This window comes from Rhinoderma darwinii, chromosome 7 (assembly GCF_050947455.1).
Source record: "Rhinoderma darwinii isolate aRhiDar2 chromosome 7, aRhiDar2.hap1, whole genome shotgun sequence".
Classification (NCBI taxonomy): Eukaryota; Metazoa; Chordata; class Amphibia; order Anura; family Rhinodermatidae; genus Rhinoderma; species Rhinoderma darwinii.
The window spans coordinates 24,448,544-24,468,397 of NC_134693.1; the positions used below are offsets into that span (position 1 = coordinate 24,448,544).

General features: G+C 43.2%; 1 protein-coding gene across 3 annotated transcripts in view; it reads right to left on the reverse strand.

Annotated features, from left to right (window-relative positions):
- AGBL4 (AGBL carboxypeptidase 4) overlaps positions 1–19,854 on the reverse strand; it is a 1,201,113-nt gene that overhangs the window by 1,058,242 nt on the left and 123,017 nt on the right. For all 3 annotated transcript variants that reach the window (XM_075832130.1, XM_075832129.1, XM_075832131.1), the window contains exon 3: positions 4,345–4,469. In XM_075832130.1, the coding sequence (XP_075688245.1) occupies positions 4,345–4,469 (125 nt within the window). The remainder of the gene's footprint in view (positions 1–4,344; positions 4,470–19,854) is intronic.

The following is a 19,854-nucleotide window of genomic DNA, read 5'->3' on the forward strand; positions in this document are numbered from 1 at the left end:
TAATGTGTATGGAGATAAGTTATCCACATATTAAAAACACTGCTACTATGGAGGGGACCCACCCCAAATCTTTGCCCGTGTGCTCTTACCGTCCTTGATTCGACCTTGACACTGACCTAATTTTTCATGGACTGATAGATGGATTGGCATCTTTGTTTGGATTGTGTATAACCTGGCACATTGGGATATTTGTCTCAGTGTTCTACCACATACCTAATGACAGGGTATCGCTAATTGTATTATCAGATAATAAATGCCGCAGAATAATGGATAATTCATTCTTGCCCTCTCTACAACCTCTGCGCTGGTAAAATGCTTTTACTTTTTAACCTTTATCAACAAGACAATATTTATTTCTATGAGGCCTTGCAGATGTTGGCACAAAATGTTTCCCCTTAAATCCCCTAAATCCTTTGATATTTAAGAAAATGCCTAAACAACTATGGGCTGATAAACATATGTGTCTGCATTTTCGTGGATTTATTGACTAGTGTTTGTATCACCTCTATAGAGATTAATCTCAGTCGATAGTTTTCTCTGAAGTGACTCTCACATTGCCCACTGCGGCGTTTCCTAGAATGTTCCTGGAACAGTCATACACAAAGTACACGGTGTGATGTGACATGTCAAAAAAGGATTAGAGATTGTGCAGAGCAAAATGTGTCGTGGTTGGGAACCATTAGCAGGATTATGGTGTTCATTTAGCAATATAACTGAATAACAAGTAAAAATACTTGTGCAAAAGAAAAGAAGTTTCCTATAGTTACTAATAAGACCACAAAATAGTTCTCTTTAGTCTTTCTGACGTGTTAAAAAATGGTGGACGCTTCTGCTTCGACATTCAGCCTCGGAAATTGACATTTTCACACCTCAGAGTAGCAATATGGGTGTTGCGCATCCAGAGAGTTTATCAATCACCATGAGCCAGAATTAGGGTAGAGTTCACAAGTCAAAGTCCTGCACTCTCTACACAACCGAGCTCACTCAATACTAAACAGTGTTAGTTATGCTAGGCTAGAATGTCTAAAAGTGCTCTCACCCTTGGTGATAGACGGTTGTTGAAGAACCAAAAGATCCCAAAGAGACCAGGCAGCACATCCAAAATAAAGGGAACTTATTTACCAAAGCAACGTTTCAGCTCAACGTCAAAAGGCTTGAGAAAGTCTCTGTTGAGCTGAAACGTTGCATGGGTAAATAAGTTCCCTTTGTTTTGGATGTGCTGCCTTGTCTCTTTGGGATCTTACAGTAGGGGACTTTAAATCAAGTCCTGTTGAGACTTGCACCCATCTATCTATGAATCCGCTGATATGGTATTTTTGATTTTGTGGTTGTTGAAGAACGGTTGGGCTATTTACTAATGTTTGTGAGTAGGTACCACACCCTATAGGAGTGTAGCAAGGTCATTAAAGGGGTATTTATCGCCTAACCAGTGGATAGGTAATAAATGTTAGAACAGTGAGGCTTCATTCCCCATGCCCAACAGCCACATAAATGCAGCAAAGAGGAGAATAAGTGTAAGGAAATTCCTGAAGCTTCACTCACACTCTTTGAGAGTGACATAGGGATCCTAGCAGTCGGACCCCTACCGATCTAACTCAACCTATCCAGTGGAGAGATGATAATTTTTTTTTGTCTAGAATACCCCTTTAAGTTTTTGTCTGTCAGCACTATGTTGACTGTAGCAACTTTAAATGGGTTGTTCCACCATTAAATATAAAATTGATTGCATAGATAATAGAAAAATTACCAATGTTTGCTATTAAACTAAAATTATGCAGTGACAATTTATGGAATTTACTTACATAGTATGGCACCACCTGGTGTTCAAAGTGCATAGTAATGTGCGCATCCACCTAATCAGTTGAGTGCTGGTGGATATACATCCACAGTCACTTTCCCCACAAGCAGGTCTCTGCATAGTAATCACTGTTCACTGAAGAGCAGCCAATAGAACTAGCTCTCTACTGTAATGCCGGGGTAGGGAGACAGACAGGTGAGCCCTAATCTACCCGCCAGTCAGTCCCTGCCTACTTGCAACGGCCCGTCCTAGGCGACGGCGTACAACTGGGTGACGGTCCCTACGCTCACTATGTGCACGACAGACAAACAGACAAGGGTACACAGAAGCTAGGGGAACGGGGCAGTTGCCCACGGCAACACCGTGAGCAACAAGAGTAGTGAGCGAGCCGAGTCAAACCAGGAGTGTACGAGGTACCAAACGCATAGCAGGAGAGTAGTGAACGAGCCGAGTCAAACCAGGAGTGTACGAGGTACCAAACGCAGAGCAGGAGAGTAGTCAGTAAGCCAGGGTCTATATGGAGCAGAGGACAAAAGTACAAGCAGCAGCAGCAGAGCCAGGAAACTGACAGAATCACAGGCAAAGGAGGAGCAGGAAGTGAAGGTATAAATAGACAGGGGGCAGGAGCTAGCTCCGTCTGGCCAGGCTGTGATAGGCTCTCCCACTCCTCAGCCTCCCAGCCTGATTGGTAGAAGGAGGGGTCACTCGATCAGACTTAGGAGCAGGTGCAGACTGACTAACCACGGGCGTCGACACAGAAGCTGTGTCTGGCAGATCCTTTACATCTACCCTGCTTGTCAGGGAAGGAGCAGAGCCTCTGCAGTAACATGGCAGTATAGCTGACGAAACTCCTTCTCAGATGGTTAGGACTGTAAAGCTCTGCATCCTGACAGCAGATAGGAACTCTGCACATGTCCACTCAGTCTTTATTGTTCTATTTAAATAAAATATTTAGATTTTTGCTTTCTAAATGAGTGCATACAGTGGATTTCACAAAGTACATACCTTCACTACCCTGGACTCCATACTACCTATCTGCAGGGAAAGTAAGAAGGGACTATACGGTCAGCTGCCCGAGAGGGAAGAAAACGGATTCTGCTCAGAGCCTGCCCCAGAAGCACAGATTAGAAGGAATTTTTAAATGCTAGAAACACAGCAAATTCCTTTAAAACAGCTGTGCATTTCTGCACTTTTTGTATATAAAAGATTCATGAAATAACCCCTTTAGTTCTATATTATGTCAAATAAAACATTTTAGCTAGGGTTCTACAGCGATGCACACAAATTTCAGTAAATTCACAGGCTTACCATATCTTTTACTTCAATACTTCCCTATAGAAAAACATTTCCAAAGTGTTCTTGCTACCATCACAAAATTGTGACATAATCAAATTTTGTTTTATAATTTTTTTTTATGTTTGCAAAGTGGCTTGTAAGTTTTTTTTCTCACATAGCGAAACATAAAAGTTTGGGTGTGAGTGCTGTAATCCCACAATTTCACCAAAACTGACAGGCGACACTGTGGCGCCTAAGCCTTAGCATACTTTCTCACCAGAAATCTGCAGAAGCATTAGTAAAAGTAATAGCCTTACTGTCATCATGAGGAATGACATAAAATGTCTAAAAAGTTTCCCTTAAATTTTCCAATGAGCAGAGTGAACATACTCCTGACTTTCTTAAAGGGGTTTTCCAGCTTCTAACAACTGATGTTGTTAGATGTTGTCCACCGCATAGGTCATCAGTACTTGATCAGCGGGGGTCCGACACCCGTGACCCGCACAAATCAGCTGGTCCAGTGCCTCTGTGCATCGGACGTACAAGCCGGAAACAGTTAGCTCCGGCCACGGAATAGCGGCCGACTGCAGCTCTGCTCCTATTCAAGTGGATAGGAGCAGACCTGCAGTTCTGCAGCACGGCCGCTATGCTATGTACAGAGCCAACTGCTTCCGGGCGCTATACATACCATTATGTGCCACAACATACGGTTCGGGGTCTGGGTGACGGACCCGCACCGATGACATACTGATGACCTATCCGGTGGATGGGTCATCAGTTGTCAGAAGTTGGACAACCCCTTTAAGAACAACATACACACTGCTTGTATCGAAGGTCAAATACAGCTCAATTTTACTGCTTAATAACTTTAATAAAAGATCAATTTTTAGGGCTAGAACTGCCACAAAGCAAGATGTCAACCAAACGAGAAAAAATTGCAAGCAAAGTACTGTGTTTGTTATATGCTATCAAATATTGATCCAAGCTATTTATTTTAGTTACGGTAAATAGCAAAAAGTGCCAGAGTATCCGAACAGCATAAAAAAATGTCAGCATAAGCAAAGTTTACAGATAATTCAGCAAATATTGACATGACAACTTTCTGTAAACACTTTGATTGTGATACAAGACAAGCATCTTCAATCAATCTATGGCGAAAACAAAGTTTAGGACATCTTGGGAGTCCATAATACTGTATCTTCACTTCAGACTTATTTTGGATATTGAATACAGAAATTCAAGGAGAAATCAATATCATCATTTTGACTTACCTGGTATTCTTTAGTATTCTCCACAGTGAAGTTGAACCAGACACGAAAACGCGGGTTACATGTATCAGGCCTGATAAACAGGTCATATTCAAATTCTGAGATAAAATCCACCCTGCCGAGGTTACCTATTACAAAGAAGTAGATAGCAATAATGACGTTTTCAGTAACTGATGAATAGAGACAGCAATTACATATTTCGAAAAAAACTTCTTAATTTTTAAAATAATACACTTTTTGGGACGCAATTTTCACTAGCATTATCAATGTGACAGCGCCTGTTGTTAGAGATTGGCCATTACTAAACTAGTGACAGATCCTGTTTAAAGGAGTTGTCCGGTTTCAGCAAATTAATGTTTATGTTGTATAATAAAAGTCATCCTGAGTCATAATCCCGGGAGTCTAGGAATCATGGTGCTCGGATTTGTTCTCTTCCCATAGAACATCTGCTTCAGTTGTCCCCGTGACTGCAGACATGATATATGTGTTCACTAGAAAACTTATTTCCCTAACTAACAAAAGAGTGGCTCTAGAGTTAAAAAAAAAATAAAAATTGAGCACGCAGAGCCAAAAACATCTCAAAATACGGAGCTATTTTTAAGAGAAAACAGGCCGAAGAAAGGCCGTGTGAACATACCCTTACAGCACATTTGCACAGCCCTTTTCTTTCACACATTTGAGCATATTTACTTATATTTGCCTGGGCCAACTGGCTAGGACAATATCAGGACTTTTATGGGTGTATTACCCTATTTGGATGTTTCTCATGGAGGTCTGAGGGGTAATGTGTGGTCATCGTGTTCTGAATCCTCAGTTCCCCCTTATAAAACTTTAGCTCCTTGCAGACACTGGGGTGGAAGCCAGGAGCAAGACGGACTCTCCCTAAGGACATTAACTTACAGGGAAGTCACCTATAGGTGGCACTAGAGAGACAGTTTTATTTTTCCTGGAGAAGAGCTATATTGAATGCTTTTTTTTCCCTCAGGGAGCATTGCCCTTAAGACTCAACTACCAGCTGGATCTCTGCGAGAAGATCAGTACCTTCCAAGAGCCAAGTGGCACAGGGTTTCAAAGCAGTTTTGTGGGTATATATTCTGTGATCCATACACCACGTTGTGTCAAGAAAGAATTTTTATTTATGCTCACTTGGGGAAAATCGAAAAGTTCATTGTTTTGGAAAATTCTTTTAAACCACTGTCGTTTTTTGGAATAAATCAGTAGTATATTTTATTAGTGGAAAGTGGCATTCTCTTTCAGCAGCTTTTAGTTCCCTTCTCCCTAAATGCATCCTCTCTATAAATGTTCAAAAAGCTCTTTAGACAGTAACACAATAACTGAAGATGCAGAAGAGAAGAGATGGAGGGAAAGGAGGGTTAAGATGTAGCAGTATTTATTCCGCAACCTGTGTGTGAGTCATCCTGTGAGACGAGAACGAGAGCAACAGAGGGAAGGCAGCTGATTGGCCAGATTACACAGCATAGCTTTCCTGTGAAGAGCCTACCCACTCAGCACAGTTATATTTTGTTTAAACATTTTACAGAAATGCTTAAAGGCTGTGTGCACCTTTGCAATAGATTTTTTTTGTTTTGTTTTTTTTTATAAAAATGACTGTGATTGGTGCAACTTTCAAAATACTTTTTATTAAAAATAATTTAGACTTTTTGAGATACAGCTGTTTTGTATTCTGTATACAGAGCAGCTGTATCGTGCGCTGAGACCTAAATCTGTCAGGTCCGCGGGACTGTCAGTGTCAGCGGGTCCTGCATGTCTCTGATACGCAGGATCCACCTGTAATCTATCACATCTAAGGTATGAACATAGATGTGATCGATAGCAGATAGATCCTGCGTGTCAGAGACATGCAGGACCCGCTGACACTGAACCCGTCAGTCCCGCTGACCTAGCTGATACAGTTTTCAGCGCTCGATACAGCTGCTCTGTATACAGGATACAAAACAGCTGTATCTCAAAAAGTAAAAATAATTTTTAATAAAACGTTTTTGAAGGTTGCATCAATCGCAGTGATAGACATTATTATTTGGGTAGGTCCCAAAATATGTAGGACGCACATAACATTTCTGACTCAACTACATCTAATACACATCTACTACTATCTAAGGATCGATTTTTTTTTTCTAATGATAAGTACTTTTTAATTTCTTTTAAAGGACAATGCCAATCCTTAGTTCTGTGAACTGTTTGAGTGTTTATCAGTTAAAATTTTAAAACCTACCCAGGTCAGCACAGTGGCTCAGTGGTTAGCATGACTGCCTTGCAGCACTGGGGTCCTGGGTTCAAATCTCACCAAGGAGAACATCTGCATGGAGTTTGTATGTTCTCCCTGTGTTTGTGTGGGGTACTCTGGTTTCCTCCCACACTCCAAAAACATACCAATAGGGAATTTAGATTGTGAGCTCCAGTAAAAAGAAGACCTCTGTACAGCACTGTGTAATATGTTGGTGCTATATAAGTAACTGAAATAAAGCTTACACTCAGAATTTTCTGACCTCCCAGCAACCGTTTCCTTCCTGCACTTTATATTTTCGGACTCCAACTTTTAAAATCCATTATAATTGGGTTCTTGTTCAACAGTGGGGCTACTTTGTGAGCAGAAATGTAACCATATCGTACAAAACCAATATTGACACTACCCCACTGGTTTATAAAACAAAATACACCAAATTCACAAAAATAGCAGACAAAGTAGCAATTCCCATGTCGTTCTGAATAGTAGGTTGAGAAGGGATAACACAGCAGGGAAACATTTTACAGCTATCTTTGCTTTCCTATGTTTAATAAACAGGATTATTTCAGACCAATATTCTTGCCTTTCGTTTTCAGCAAATCGCTTCTATAAAATATAATTATCACTTGGTCATCCTCATTAAACATGTGATTGAAGTTAATGCTTTTGCTATGTGCATTTCATTGCATGAAGACACATCCAGTAATGTTGATTTGCAAAAGTATCCTGGCGAGAAATAAAGTATATTTATTGTGAATTTCCCACTGCAACTTTATGTTCAACAAAGTTAAAGCAGAACAAAATAAAATATAAATACCTAGTTAAATTGGTTATGCCTTCATTTAAAGGGGAAGTTCATTTAAAAAAAAAATCACCTATCTTTCTGGAAGAGGATTTCTACAATGCACAAATGTCCATAAAGTAGTAAATCAGAAGTTAAAACAGTAGCCAAAGTTTGGTATTTATGATTTACTGACAGATATTAGCATTTGTCTGTTTAGATGGAGTGACCATTTTGGCAAAAACGACAATAGGAAATGGAGCCATGTTGGTTGTCACCCTTAAATTAGCTTCTTGGTCACTGATGGAAAGCTGCTACTGGTATTGATAAAACATGCATTATTTTATTTTGTGTTATAATGATAATGACTCTAGTGACCCTGCCCCAGCCTACACAGCCAAGCTGCAAAAACAGGAACTGTCAACTTATTATTTGTGCTCTAGTGACCACTATAAAAACTGCAATATTTCAGGATTTTTTTTTTAGAATAGATAGTCACAAATAATATAAAACCACCATGAAATATATTTTAGAAATAAAAACCTGATTTAAATACAAAATCTCTAACTATTTCAGGCAGTAGGTGGTTAGAACCTGCAAAATAATGAATACATTTAAGAGCTAGAAAGCCAAATATATTGCTGCCAAGTGATATGAATCAAATCTGTTTCATACAAGATAAATGCAAGCTAATTGCAGCAGCTTTTCTAATACACAATAACAAACTCATAAGTACAGTATGTGACTGACTGTGTCTATGCCAGCAATAAAAATAAAGATAAAGTAATAACATGAGACCATAATATCAATGTATAACAAGTTAAAAAATCAAAAGCTACCCAGATATTTGAAGGAAGGATTCCCAAATGCATACACACATTTTGCTCGAGAACAACAAATTCTTAGATTTGTGGGAACGTAACCTGTAGTCAAAATTGTAGTTTATAGAACTACCAGACAATAAAACAACAGTTAGAACATATATAAGACAACATGTCACTAGGTCATATAAGTTGAACTGGTTTACTGACCTTAATAGCATGGTCTCCCTGATTCTAGCACAATTTTAATTTTTTTCCTGGACCCTCCCATTCCAGAAATATGGCCCACTGTTGTGTTGGCTTCCCCTAAGTGAATTTGCTGTAGTCAGCCAAAAGGGCGTGAACTACCCCCAAGCTGCCTTGCACTGATTGGTCAGCATCAGAGGCAGGGAAGCTACCTCCACCCTGTTGGCTAACTACAGCAAATTAGGAATATATGGAGCCATGGGTCAATGAACAATAGCTCTGGAAGTACGGAGACAGTACTATTTAGTTCAGTTAACCAGTTGAACTTTTATGACCTAGTGACAGAAATATACAATTTCTGTGCTGAATTAACAAAGATAAGTTATAGACCTTTTGTGAGATCTTTTTTCTGTCTTTGTTCCCATGACAACACTTCTTGTTATTATACTCTAGAAAATAACATTTATGATAAGGGCTTTACAGGAATCTTAATCCATCTTTAAACACAACATCATAGAGGGGGTCTCCTGCTCAGTAGACTTTCTATTAACTAGAAACTTGAGACGCCAACAAAGAGCAGCGCTCAATCTGGTAGACGTGGCCCCTCCATATATTAAATGGTCGGCCATTTATTTGAATGGCCAGCATCTAATACTAAATTTTCCCTGCAATGGCCGCTGCTGGGCAAATGTATGCTCAGCTATAGATGTCTCTTCATGACACCACACTTTACATTTTATTAGGGCAGGTAAGTGAATAAAAAAATAGATCTGACAGGTTTCTATGAGGCCTTGTGTTCCTATTACAACACTGATAGGATAAGTGTAGGAAGTGTTGCCATGGGTTTATAGGCAGAAAATGTTTTCTAACAGGTGGCCAGGTACTTTAATCTCATTTGAGACAATAAGATATTTAACTTCCTGTAAAAATATTAAAACATATTAAGAGCGTTCTACTCGGCACCATCAACAGAATACGCTTCTTAAAAAAACTTACCCGACTTATCCTGTATGAGTTTGTATACTGGGAGAACTGTCAATCACAGCATGTGGGTGGGGTGAGCAGGACTCACAGGCTTTCTTTATGAGTCCAGGCAGCATTCAAACAGCTTTATATATTGTTACAGGGCTGGTAAAATGGTGGATTTCACCTACTTGTGTCACCCACCATTACTACCTCCTTTATATTCAGGGTCACTAGGGTTATGTCTAGTTCCCTTACCTTTTCCTTATACTAACGTTAATCTACTTGCTTTGTTGCTACGTAAGTGTATACGACTGAGTAAATACAATTGTATAGTAAATAAAGGGTCATATTTATTACTAACAATAATCACACTTACATATAAAATACACCAAACACAGAACACAGTAACCGATCACCGTATAGTATCAGTATACTCCAATACATATAACAATATATACTGAGTATACTCACACTATACGTAGTACAGTATAAACACGGTATCACAATCCTAATTATGCCACCACCCACTTATCTAAACATATGAATACGGTTATAATTCAATACGCACTCACTATTTCTGTCCTAGCAATAACTATCCCTGTACACTAAGGGTAAAGGTGTTACCAGGGGATATGCAGGTAAACAATGGTTAACTTAGGGACATCAAGGGTTACTGCCTTAGTGCTGCAAGGGTTAACAGGGACTGCGAGGGCTAACAGGGGTATGGGTATGTGAATGAGGGGGTAGCAAGAAAGGGTAACTTAGGGAACCAGGGGTATGGGAATGTGAACTTAGGGGACCAGGGGTATGGGCACGTGCAGGTAGGGGTGCAGGGGAGAAGTTACATGTAGCTGCTGCTACACGTGGATACTTAGCGGTTCATGTGGTCCAAGGTTGGTCTCTCAGGAAGGGTCATGATGCAAGAGCAGACCAGGAGGGAAGGGGGGTCCATTGGGAGCAGGAAATAAGAGAGGGCAGTCTGGGACCGTTTGTCCTTTTTAAACACACCCGTGCACATCTGTGTGACATCACATGTTCATGCACGTGCAAGGTGGGAGGGCATGGGCTTATGACTACCTCATGGAATCTCATTACCTGGTGAGGGGGATGGAAGCAGTTGGAACTTCCTGCTTCCTGGATAAGTTGACTGCTTATGGCTTCCACCCCCCAGGATGAACCTGGTGAGGGAGGGGGAGTGCAGAATGTTATCTCCCCCCTCCCCCAGAGGGCAGAGACACCTAACTAATATCTGACATAGAAAACAATTCCCTTTACAATCCCCCTGTTTTTGGGAACACGACAATGAAATTTGTGGAAGTGTTTGTCAGTATTACCCCCTCAACCTCACTCATTACTGGTAATGGTCGTAGATGGAATGAAGTATACATTTAGACTTAGGTACACAACATCACTTATCTCCTCAAGGGCACCTTCCTGCCAGTCCTCAAACTCAAAAGTCCATATAAACGCAAAGCCCATCGAACTAACCTCAATGTCCATAGACAGAACCTCAAAGTCCATAAAATGAAGCTGAAAGTCCATAGAAACTCAAAGTCTATAACAAAACTCAAAGCCCTTGATCTTTTTTTTTGGATCTTGATCTTTCTTTATGAATCTTTTCTTCTTTAGCAGCGTCAGCAGGTTTCTCCAGCAGCCGATCCCATTTTAGCATGCCGACCCGTGTAAGGCTACTTGTGCCCTCACACGGTCAGCCTTGGAATGGCTTAGCCCGCCTTTCGACAACCTTTGTACGCAATCCGTTATCTTTCCAAATCTTTTCCGTATCTTGATTGAGGACGAAACAATCTTTGTGGGCCGATATCCATGTCTCTATCATGGCAGGTTAACATCCCTGAGAAGGAGGTGATGTCTTGGTACCTAGATATCTAATTGTGAGGCGGAACATCGCCTTCCATTTCCCCTCTAACTTTCAATCCATCATCGTATGGAGCATACCAGTTCTAAGGTTGAGGTGGCAATCCCTACAAGGGTGTGTGAATACCTTACCTGTCCCTAAGGGTTCCTACACACTACCCAATCATACACACAAAATGTAAAATAATCAAACATATAAAAATATTCCCCCCAAACCATAGGTATATGCGCATTTAGAGATTCCTGCTCAAACAGCATCTCTCACTACTCCTCCATAAACAAGTGCAAGGTACACATGTAAATGGCGTGACTACAGGCTGTAAATATATGCCCGCCTACACGTACACGCTCACTCGCTGTGGGACGGGCACGTTCTCACTGAGTATGCCTATGTTGCGGACACATATCTACACCTAGAAAGTCTGTATGTACACCTTGAAAGTTTTTGTACGACACATTGATTAATATTACATTACACAAATAAATATATATATATATATATATATATAGATATATATATATATATATATATACATAAACTCGACGATTACTGGTCGCAGGACAGTATTGGAATTATGTCCTTAGTCCAAGTTCATTCTTTTTTGCCTGACCTAGTTTACTTGGTCGGCAAGTCCTTTCACCCATCAGTACTATCACAGGGTGGATGAGCAGGTTGAAGAACAAAATTGCTTTGGGGTTGTACCCAAACAGGCTCTCCCACCAGGACACCTCTGAGTCTATTTTCAGGGAATGGGATGGAGGCTCGATTCTCAGACTCTTTAAGCTTCTCCACGATATCCTCTTCCTCCGCTGAACTCAGGATCATCTGGAGTCTTACAGGAGCATCTGAGCGGATATCGAGCCTCTACTCAGGGGTGACTGGAGTTCTTCCATTCTGCTACATCGAAACCTGTGATAATACAAAAAGGGTAAAAATGCTCCTTGGAGGAGTATTTCTTCTTCCGGTGCAATTAGTCGCACAGATGGTGTAGTAAACATATTGCACTTGGTACCAACTCCAATACCCTTCACCCATGTATCTTAAGCTTGAAGAGGGTATTCGGTGGACCTTCATCTCACAGGTCCCCTCGGTATCCCAACACTGATGTCTAAGCACCCGGTACTAACTACCTTGGCAGAGGATCGCATCCTCCTCCTTTCAACATCCATCTGTACAGACAGATATGGATGGCTGCCCTTATAGGTTAGGATATCTGAGGGGAGCTGTAGATGAAGTACCATTGTGTGGATCTTCACAATTCTCATGTTTGTGGAACTATATCCCCATCTTACCAAACCCATTATCTTAAAATCAAGATATGGGTGTAATGCCAAGGTTAGCCCCCACAACCCTGTCAACCTTTCCTAAAGGACAACTCCAGTTAAACACAAAATAATCAGCCACACTTTTATTCGCTGTTTTTAATTGCACTCGCAGAAGGCCTCTGATGAAATTGTGTTAAATAACAATTTCAACGTTATTATCCCAAATAGAGAGCAATTAAAACATTTTGCGATCATAGATGTAAATGCGTTACCATACTGAAGTTCACAGAACAAGCAAATACATCACTATTCATTGGCTGATTCTCCAGTTATTTTCCTACTTAGGCTTTCTTATGTATTATGAATACAGGCAACACCCATATAGTATAACTACCTAACTACTGATAACCAGGAATACACCACAATAGAATCTGTGAAGGAACCACAAAAGAAAACACAATGACAACAAAAGAACTGGGAACAAACACAACAGACCATAAACACACAGTACAGACATCAAAGAGATAACACCTAACTGTGAACATGTAAATTATGGCCTACTTAAAATTCACAGCTGAATTCCAAACCAATTGTCATTCGTTATTCAGATCTTTGAACACATGGTTTAGCAAATGTGTGGTGGACATTCTCATGTAGCCATTTTGTCCTTTCCTAAATCCACCATTTGATGTAATGTGGCCATTTTCTATTGCTTCATTACTAGGCTTTGCACAGTTGCTCATACCATGGCAGTTTCTAGCAATATGTCCCATCTGACCAAATTTAAAACATTTAACAGGACCAGATTGCTTAGTACCCAAAGACTTGCAGTACTTCGCAATATTGTCTGAGTCGGCACATGCAAAACATTTAATAGTACATGCTCTGCTGGACTTAGGGCAGTCACCAGTGCATGATCTCTTAAAGTTCTGCATGGCTAGGGATGCACTTCTGATTATTGTAAGCTTACATTTGCGTAACACTTTCGTAACAATGTTACCTACAGGTTTCTGGATGGGATCACGATTTGGGACATCTGATCCATCACTTTTTCTACTCCCCCCTTTTTGCCCTGTAGAGGGCAAACTTACAGCAGAATCAGGCCTTGAAAAAGACAAGGCCGGTAACATTTTTGAGAAATCTTTTATGATGTTTAGCATACTGGCAACCAATTGTGACCTAGCAGCAAGCTCATCATTCAACTTGGCAATGATGGCATCCGTAGATGCCACCTTATCCTTAAACGCATTGATCACAGCATAAGACCCAGTCAGCTGTGTATCAATATCATCACCATGATATTTCAAATCTATCACCTGCGATTCCTGCATGCAAATTTGCTTATCTCTATAAATTTTACATTGGGCATTCTCTGCTAGTTGTGTCTGCAAAGCACAAACCTGCTTCACATTGTTGACACAACACTGGCAGTGAAGATTTGGGGAATCACTCTTCATTTCTGTGTTTTCAGACTTCCACATCTCCTCATAAACACAGATCAGTTTAGCGAGCATGTGTAGCCTTTTGGAAGTTTTGCTAAAAACACTCCTCTTGCTGATGCACATCTTATCATACGCATAAGCCTCGTCCAGCAGAGTGGACCACAGCATTCCTACTGACTTGTATTTAGTGGGGGGTACTGGATTGAATGAACTATGTTTAGCAAGGTGTTTGAGTGTGGAGAAATCCATACTCACTCTATCAGAAGTCATCTCAGTCTGCAATGTCCTCCTTGTCCCCTGCTGCATGAAAAAGGTCCTTTACTCCAGAACGCCTTTTCCCGACCAGCTGGACTTCATCCAAAGGACACCGACATCGATACTTCCTTGCTTTGCTATCTATCAGAAGTTATCTCAGTCTGTGTTGTCCTCCTTGTCCCCTGCTGCATGAAAAAGGTCCTTTTCTTCGGAACGCCTTTTCCTGACCAGCTGGACTTCACCTGAAGGACACTGACGCCGATACCTCTGAAACTCTTGTGTTGCTCGATCGCCCGACAATTCGTCGCCGTAGAACAGCACACCGCAAAGCAAAATAAGAGACGTTAATACCTCAGAAAACAAAACCAAAAAAAACCAACAGGTTCGCTGATCTCAAGTGTATCCTGTAGCAAGCCTTCAATAAAATTGTGTTACTCGTCCAAACTTCAAGGTCTGGGCGCACAGTATAACACAACACTTCACCGTGTACGTATGTTATCAGTCCACGCCTCTCCACCTATCTTAGTTCACGTTTTAACACAACTTTATTGTACCAAACACAGAAATAAATTGAAAACAGTTTGGGCCTCGGCTCTCCATATGTTAAAGGGGCTTTTATATATAGAAAAAAGCAAAGCAAAAGCAGCACCGTTCTTCCAGTATCGGGTGCACAGGTTCTTGTTCAGACACACGACCAGTGTCCCAAATCGCCAGCAAAATCCAAAACACAGGACAGCACTCCAAATGACGTGAAAAATAGGATCACTTTAATCACCATTGGTGATTAAAGTGATCCTATTTTTCACTTAATTTGGAGTGCTGTCTTGTGTTTTGGATTTTGCTGGTTTATACACACACATATATATATATATATATATATATATATATACATATATATATATATATATATATATATATAAAAGCACATACACACACAGCCTCCTGGCTGGCTCGCCAATGTTAAAGGGGGTTGGGTAATAGCGGGGTTTCACCTACTTGTGTCACCCACCATTACTACCTCCTTTATATTCCGGGTCAGTAGGGTTATGCCTAGTTCCCCTACCTTTTCCTTATACTAACGTCGATGTCATGTCCGTGGCAGCGGGCTGTCAGCTCCTTTCCTCCCCTGACAGCCGCAGCCACGAGTCGGCAAGCGCTGGCCCCAGCCTCCTCCTCAGGAGAAGCCAGCGCTTGCGTCTACTCACCAATGCCGGATCTCTTAAAGGGGCAGCGCGCGCACCGGTCCTCGTTCCTGACCATTGACCTGTGAGTACTCTGGACTATAAGAGGGGTCCAGCCCCCTAGTTCTATGCCTGAGTTTTGTTGTTGTATCCCTAGTCTGTCTTGCAAATGGCCCCCTAGTGTTTCCTGCTCCCAGTGGTTTCCTGCTCCTGTTTCCTGTTCCTGTATCCTGAATCTAGTGTCGTGATTGCTGTAGCCGTGCTGTGCTATATTCCACGCCTGACCTGCCTCTCCACACCTGACGTCCACCTGCTGCCAAGTTCCTGCCTAGCCTGCCACGCTACTGTCCGAGCTGCCACAGGTACTCTATACGAACTATAGACTTTGACCTGCGTCCTGTTGGCCAGCTGCCATACCGCCAAGACGGTACGGCCCAGTGGGTCCACGAACCCTCCACGAAAGTCGATCTAATTGTATAGTAAATAAAGATATTTATTAACATACAGTAATCACTTTCATATATAAAATACAGTAACTAATCACAGTACAGTATAAACACGGTATCACAATCCTAATTATACCGCCACCCACTTACCTAAACATACATAGAAGTTACATTACAACACAATACACATAAGTTACTTGTAATTTTCACACGCTCACTATCTCTGTCCCACTCTGTAATGGCAGGAAGGAGGTGAAGGGAAAGTGAGCCCTAATCTACCCACCGCCCTGTCCCTGCCTACTTGCAACGACCCGCCCTAGGCGACGAGGTACAACTGGGCGGCGGTCCCTACGCTGGCTAAGTGCACTGGAAGACAAACGGGGAACACGCAAGGGAAGGGGCAGTAGCCACGGAACGCCACGAGGAAACGGGGCGGCGAACGAACAGTCAGGACCAGGACGAAGTGAGTACACCCGAGCGGGCACGGAGACAGAAGCAAGCCAGGGCAAGCAAAGCAGGTCAAGCAGAACTGCAGCAAGGCAGAAGCAAGGCAGAAGCAGGCTGGAGCAAGCAGCAGTGGGGCCAGGAATCCAAAAGAATTACAAGCACTGAGGGAGAGCACAGGGCAGGTAATAAAGGGCAGGGGGCGGAGCTAACTCCGAGAGACCAGGCCGCGATAGGCTCTCCCACTCCTGAGCCTGCCACCCTGGTTGGTGGGAGATGGTGTCAGTCGAACAGGTCTGGCCTCAGGTGTGGATTGATTAATCCCAGGAGTATAGCTAGATGAAGTACCTGGCAGATCCCTAACAGTACTCCCCCTTTTATGAGGGGCCACCGGACCCTTACTAAGGGGACCCGGTTTAGTGGGGAAGAGGAGGTGGAACCTCCTGATCAATACCCCAGCGTGAACATCACGGGCAGGTACCCAAGTCCTCTCCTCCGGCCCGTATCCTTTCCAATGGACCAGGTACTGGAGGGAGCCCTGGACCATCCTACTGTCCATAATCTTGGCCACCTCGAATTCCACCCCCTCAGGGGTGAGAACGGGAACAGGAGGTATCCTCGAGGGGGACCAGGACGGGGAGCAGCGTTTAAGGAGGGAGGCATGGAAGACGTCATGTATGCGAAAGGATGGGGGGAGCTCCAGACGGAAGGATACAGGGTTGAGGACTTCAATGATCTTATAAGGTCCAATGAATCGGGGAGCAAACTTCCTGGACGGGACCTTAAGGCGCAAGTTCCTGGACGACAACCAGACCAAATCCCCGACGACAAACCGGGGGTTAGCAGAACGTCTACTATCCGCCTGAATCTTTTGTGCGCTCTGGGACGCCTCTAGGTTCTTCTGAACCTGGGCCCAGACAGTGCACAGTTCCCGATGAACCTCCTCTACCTCAGGATTATTGGAACAACCAGGGGAGACGGAGGAGAACCTTGGGTTAAACCCGAAATTACAGAAAAACGGGGAGACCCCTGACGAGTTACTGACCCGGTTATTCAGGGAAAATTCAGCAAGGGGAAGGAATGAGACCCAATCGAATTGACAGTCCGAGATGAAACACCTTAAATATTGTTCCAGGGATTGGTTGGTCCTTTCCGTTTGGCCATTAGTTTCGGGATGGAAGGCGGAGGAGAAGGACAGATCAATCTCCAACTTTTTACAAAAAGCTCTCCAAAATAAGGAAACAAATTGTACCCCTCTGTCAGAAACGATATTGACTGGGGCCCCATGGAGACGCAGGATGTGTTTCACGAACAAAGAAGCTAACGTCTTGGCGTTAGGTAGCTTCTTAAGGGGCACAAAGTGGCACATCTTGCTGAAGCGGTCGACTACCACCCACACCACCGACTTGCCCTGAGATGGAGGCAAATCGGTGATAAAATCCATGGAGATATGGGTCCAAGGTCTCTGGGGAATGGGCAAGGAACGTAGTAGGCCCGCAGGTCGGGACCTAGGGGTTTTGGACCTAGCGCAAACCTCACAAGCGGCGACGTAAGCCCTAACATCTTTAGGCAACCCAGGCCACCAATAGTTTCTGGTAATGAGGTGTTTGGTGCCCAAGATGCCAGGATGACCAGATAGAGCGGAGTCATGGTTTTCCCTGAGTACCCTCAGCCGGTATTGCAGGGGAACAAACAGTTTGTCCCCAGGGACGTTCCCGGGAGCTGCACCCTGATCAGCCGCGATATCAGAAGCTAAATCAGAATCCGTGGCAGAGACGATTATACCAGGGGGTAAAATACAAGCGGGATCCTTCTCGGAAGGAGGATTGGCCATGAAACTACGTGACAGAGCGTCAGCCTTAATATTCTTGGACCCAGCCCTATAGGTAACCAAGAAATTAAATCTGGTAAAGAATAGTGCCCACCGAGCTTGTCTAGGATTAAGCCTCCGGCCCGATTCTAGGAAAACCAGATTCTTGTGATCCGTAAGGACCGTTACCTGGTGTCTGGCCCCCTCCAGGAAGTGCCGCCACTCCTCAAACGCCCATTTAATGGCTAGAAGTTCGCGGTTGCCAATATCATAGTTACTCTCCGTGGGCGAAAACTTCCTAGAGAAGTAAGCACAGGGGCGGAGATGGGTGAGGGAGCTGGTACCCTGGGACAAGACGGCCCCCACTCCCACCTCGGAAGCGTCAACCTCCACAATAAATGGCTCCTCTTGGTTGGGCTGAATCAGCACGGGGGCCGAGATAAAGCACTTCTTGAGAGTCTCAAAGGCCTGGACGGCCTCAGGGGGCCAATGGAGGACATCGGCACCCTTGCGGGTGAGGTCCGTAAGAGGCTTAGCGACGACCGAGAAGTTGGCAATAAATCTCCTGTAATAGTTGGCGAACCCTAAAAAACACTGTAACGCCTTAAGGGAGGCAGGTTGGACCCATTCCGCCACAGCTTGAACCTTGGCAGGGTCCATGCGGAATTCATGAGGAGTGAGGATTTGCCCTAAAAATGGTATCTCCTGTACCCCAAAGACACATTTTTCAGTCTTAGCAAACAGATTATTCTCCCGAAGGACCTGGAGCACCTTCCTGACATGCTCCACGTGGGAGGACCAGTCCTTGGAAAACACCAGTATGTCATCAAGGTACACAACAAGAAATATCCCCAGGTAATCTCTCAGGATTTCATTAATAAAATTCTGGAAGACAGCAGGGGCATTACACAACCCAAAGGGCATGACCAGGTATTCGAAATGACCCTCGGGTGTGTTGAACGCAGTTTTCCACTCATCCCCCTCTTTGATGCGGATAAGGTTATATGCCCCCCGTAGATCGAACTTAGAAAACCACTGGGCTCCCTGAACCTGATTAAAAAGATCCGGAATCAAAGGAAGTGGGTACTGGTTCCTTACGGTGACCTTATTCAGGTTACGATAATCAATGCACGGCCTAAGACCACCATCCTTCTTCCCCACGAAGAAGAAGCCAGCACCTACAGGAGAAGTCGAGGGGCGAATGAAACCCTTGGCCAGGCATTCTTGGATATATACCCTCATCGCTTCACGTTCAGGACATGAAAGATTAAATATCCTACCCTTAGGAAGCTTGGCACCAGGCACCAAATCGATGGCGCAATCGTAATCTCTATGGGGGGGCAACACCTCGGAGGCCTCCTTGGAAAACACATCGGCGAAGTCCTGAACAAACTCAGGAAGCGTGTTTACCTCCTCCCAGGGAGAAATAGAGTTAACAGAAAGACATGACATCAGACATTCATTACCCCATTTGGTGAGATCCCCAGTATTCCAATCAAACGTGGGATTATGCAACTGCAACCAGGGAAGACCTAATACCAGATCAGACGATAATCCCTGCATCACCAGTACAGAGCACTGCTCCAAATGCATGGAGCCAACCAGGAGTTCAAAAACAGGGGTATGCTGAGTAAAATAACCATTAGCAAGGGGGGTTGAGTCGATTCCTACTACAGGGATAGGATAAGGTAAATCAATACAAGGCATCTTTAGAGACATAGCAAATTCCACAGACATGATATTAGCAGATGAGCCAGAATCCACGAAAGCACTGCCCGTGGCAGACCGGCCAGCA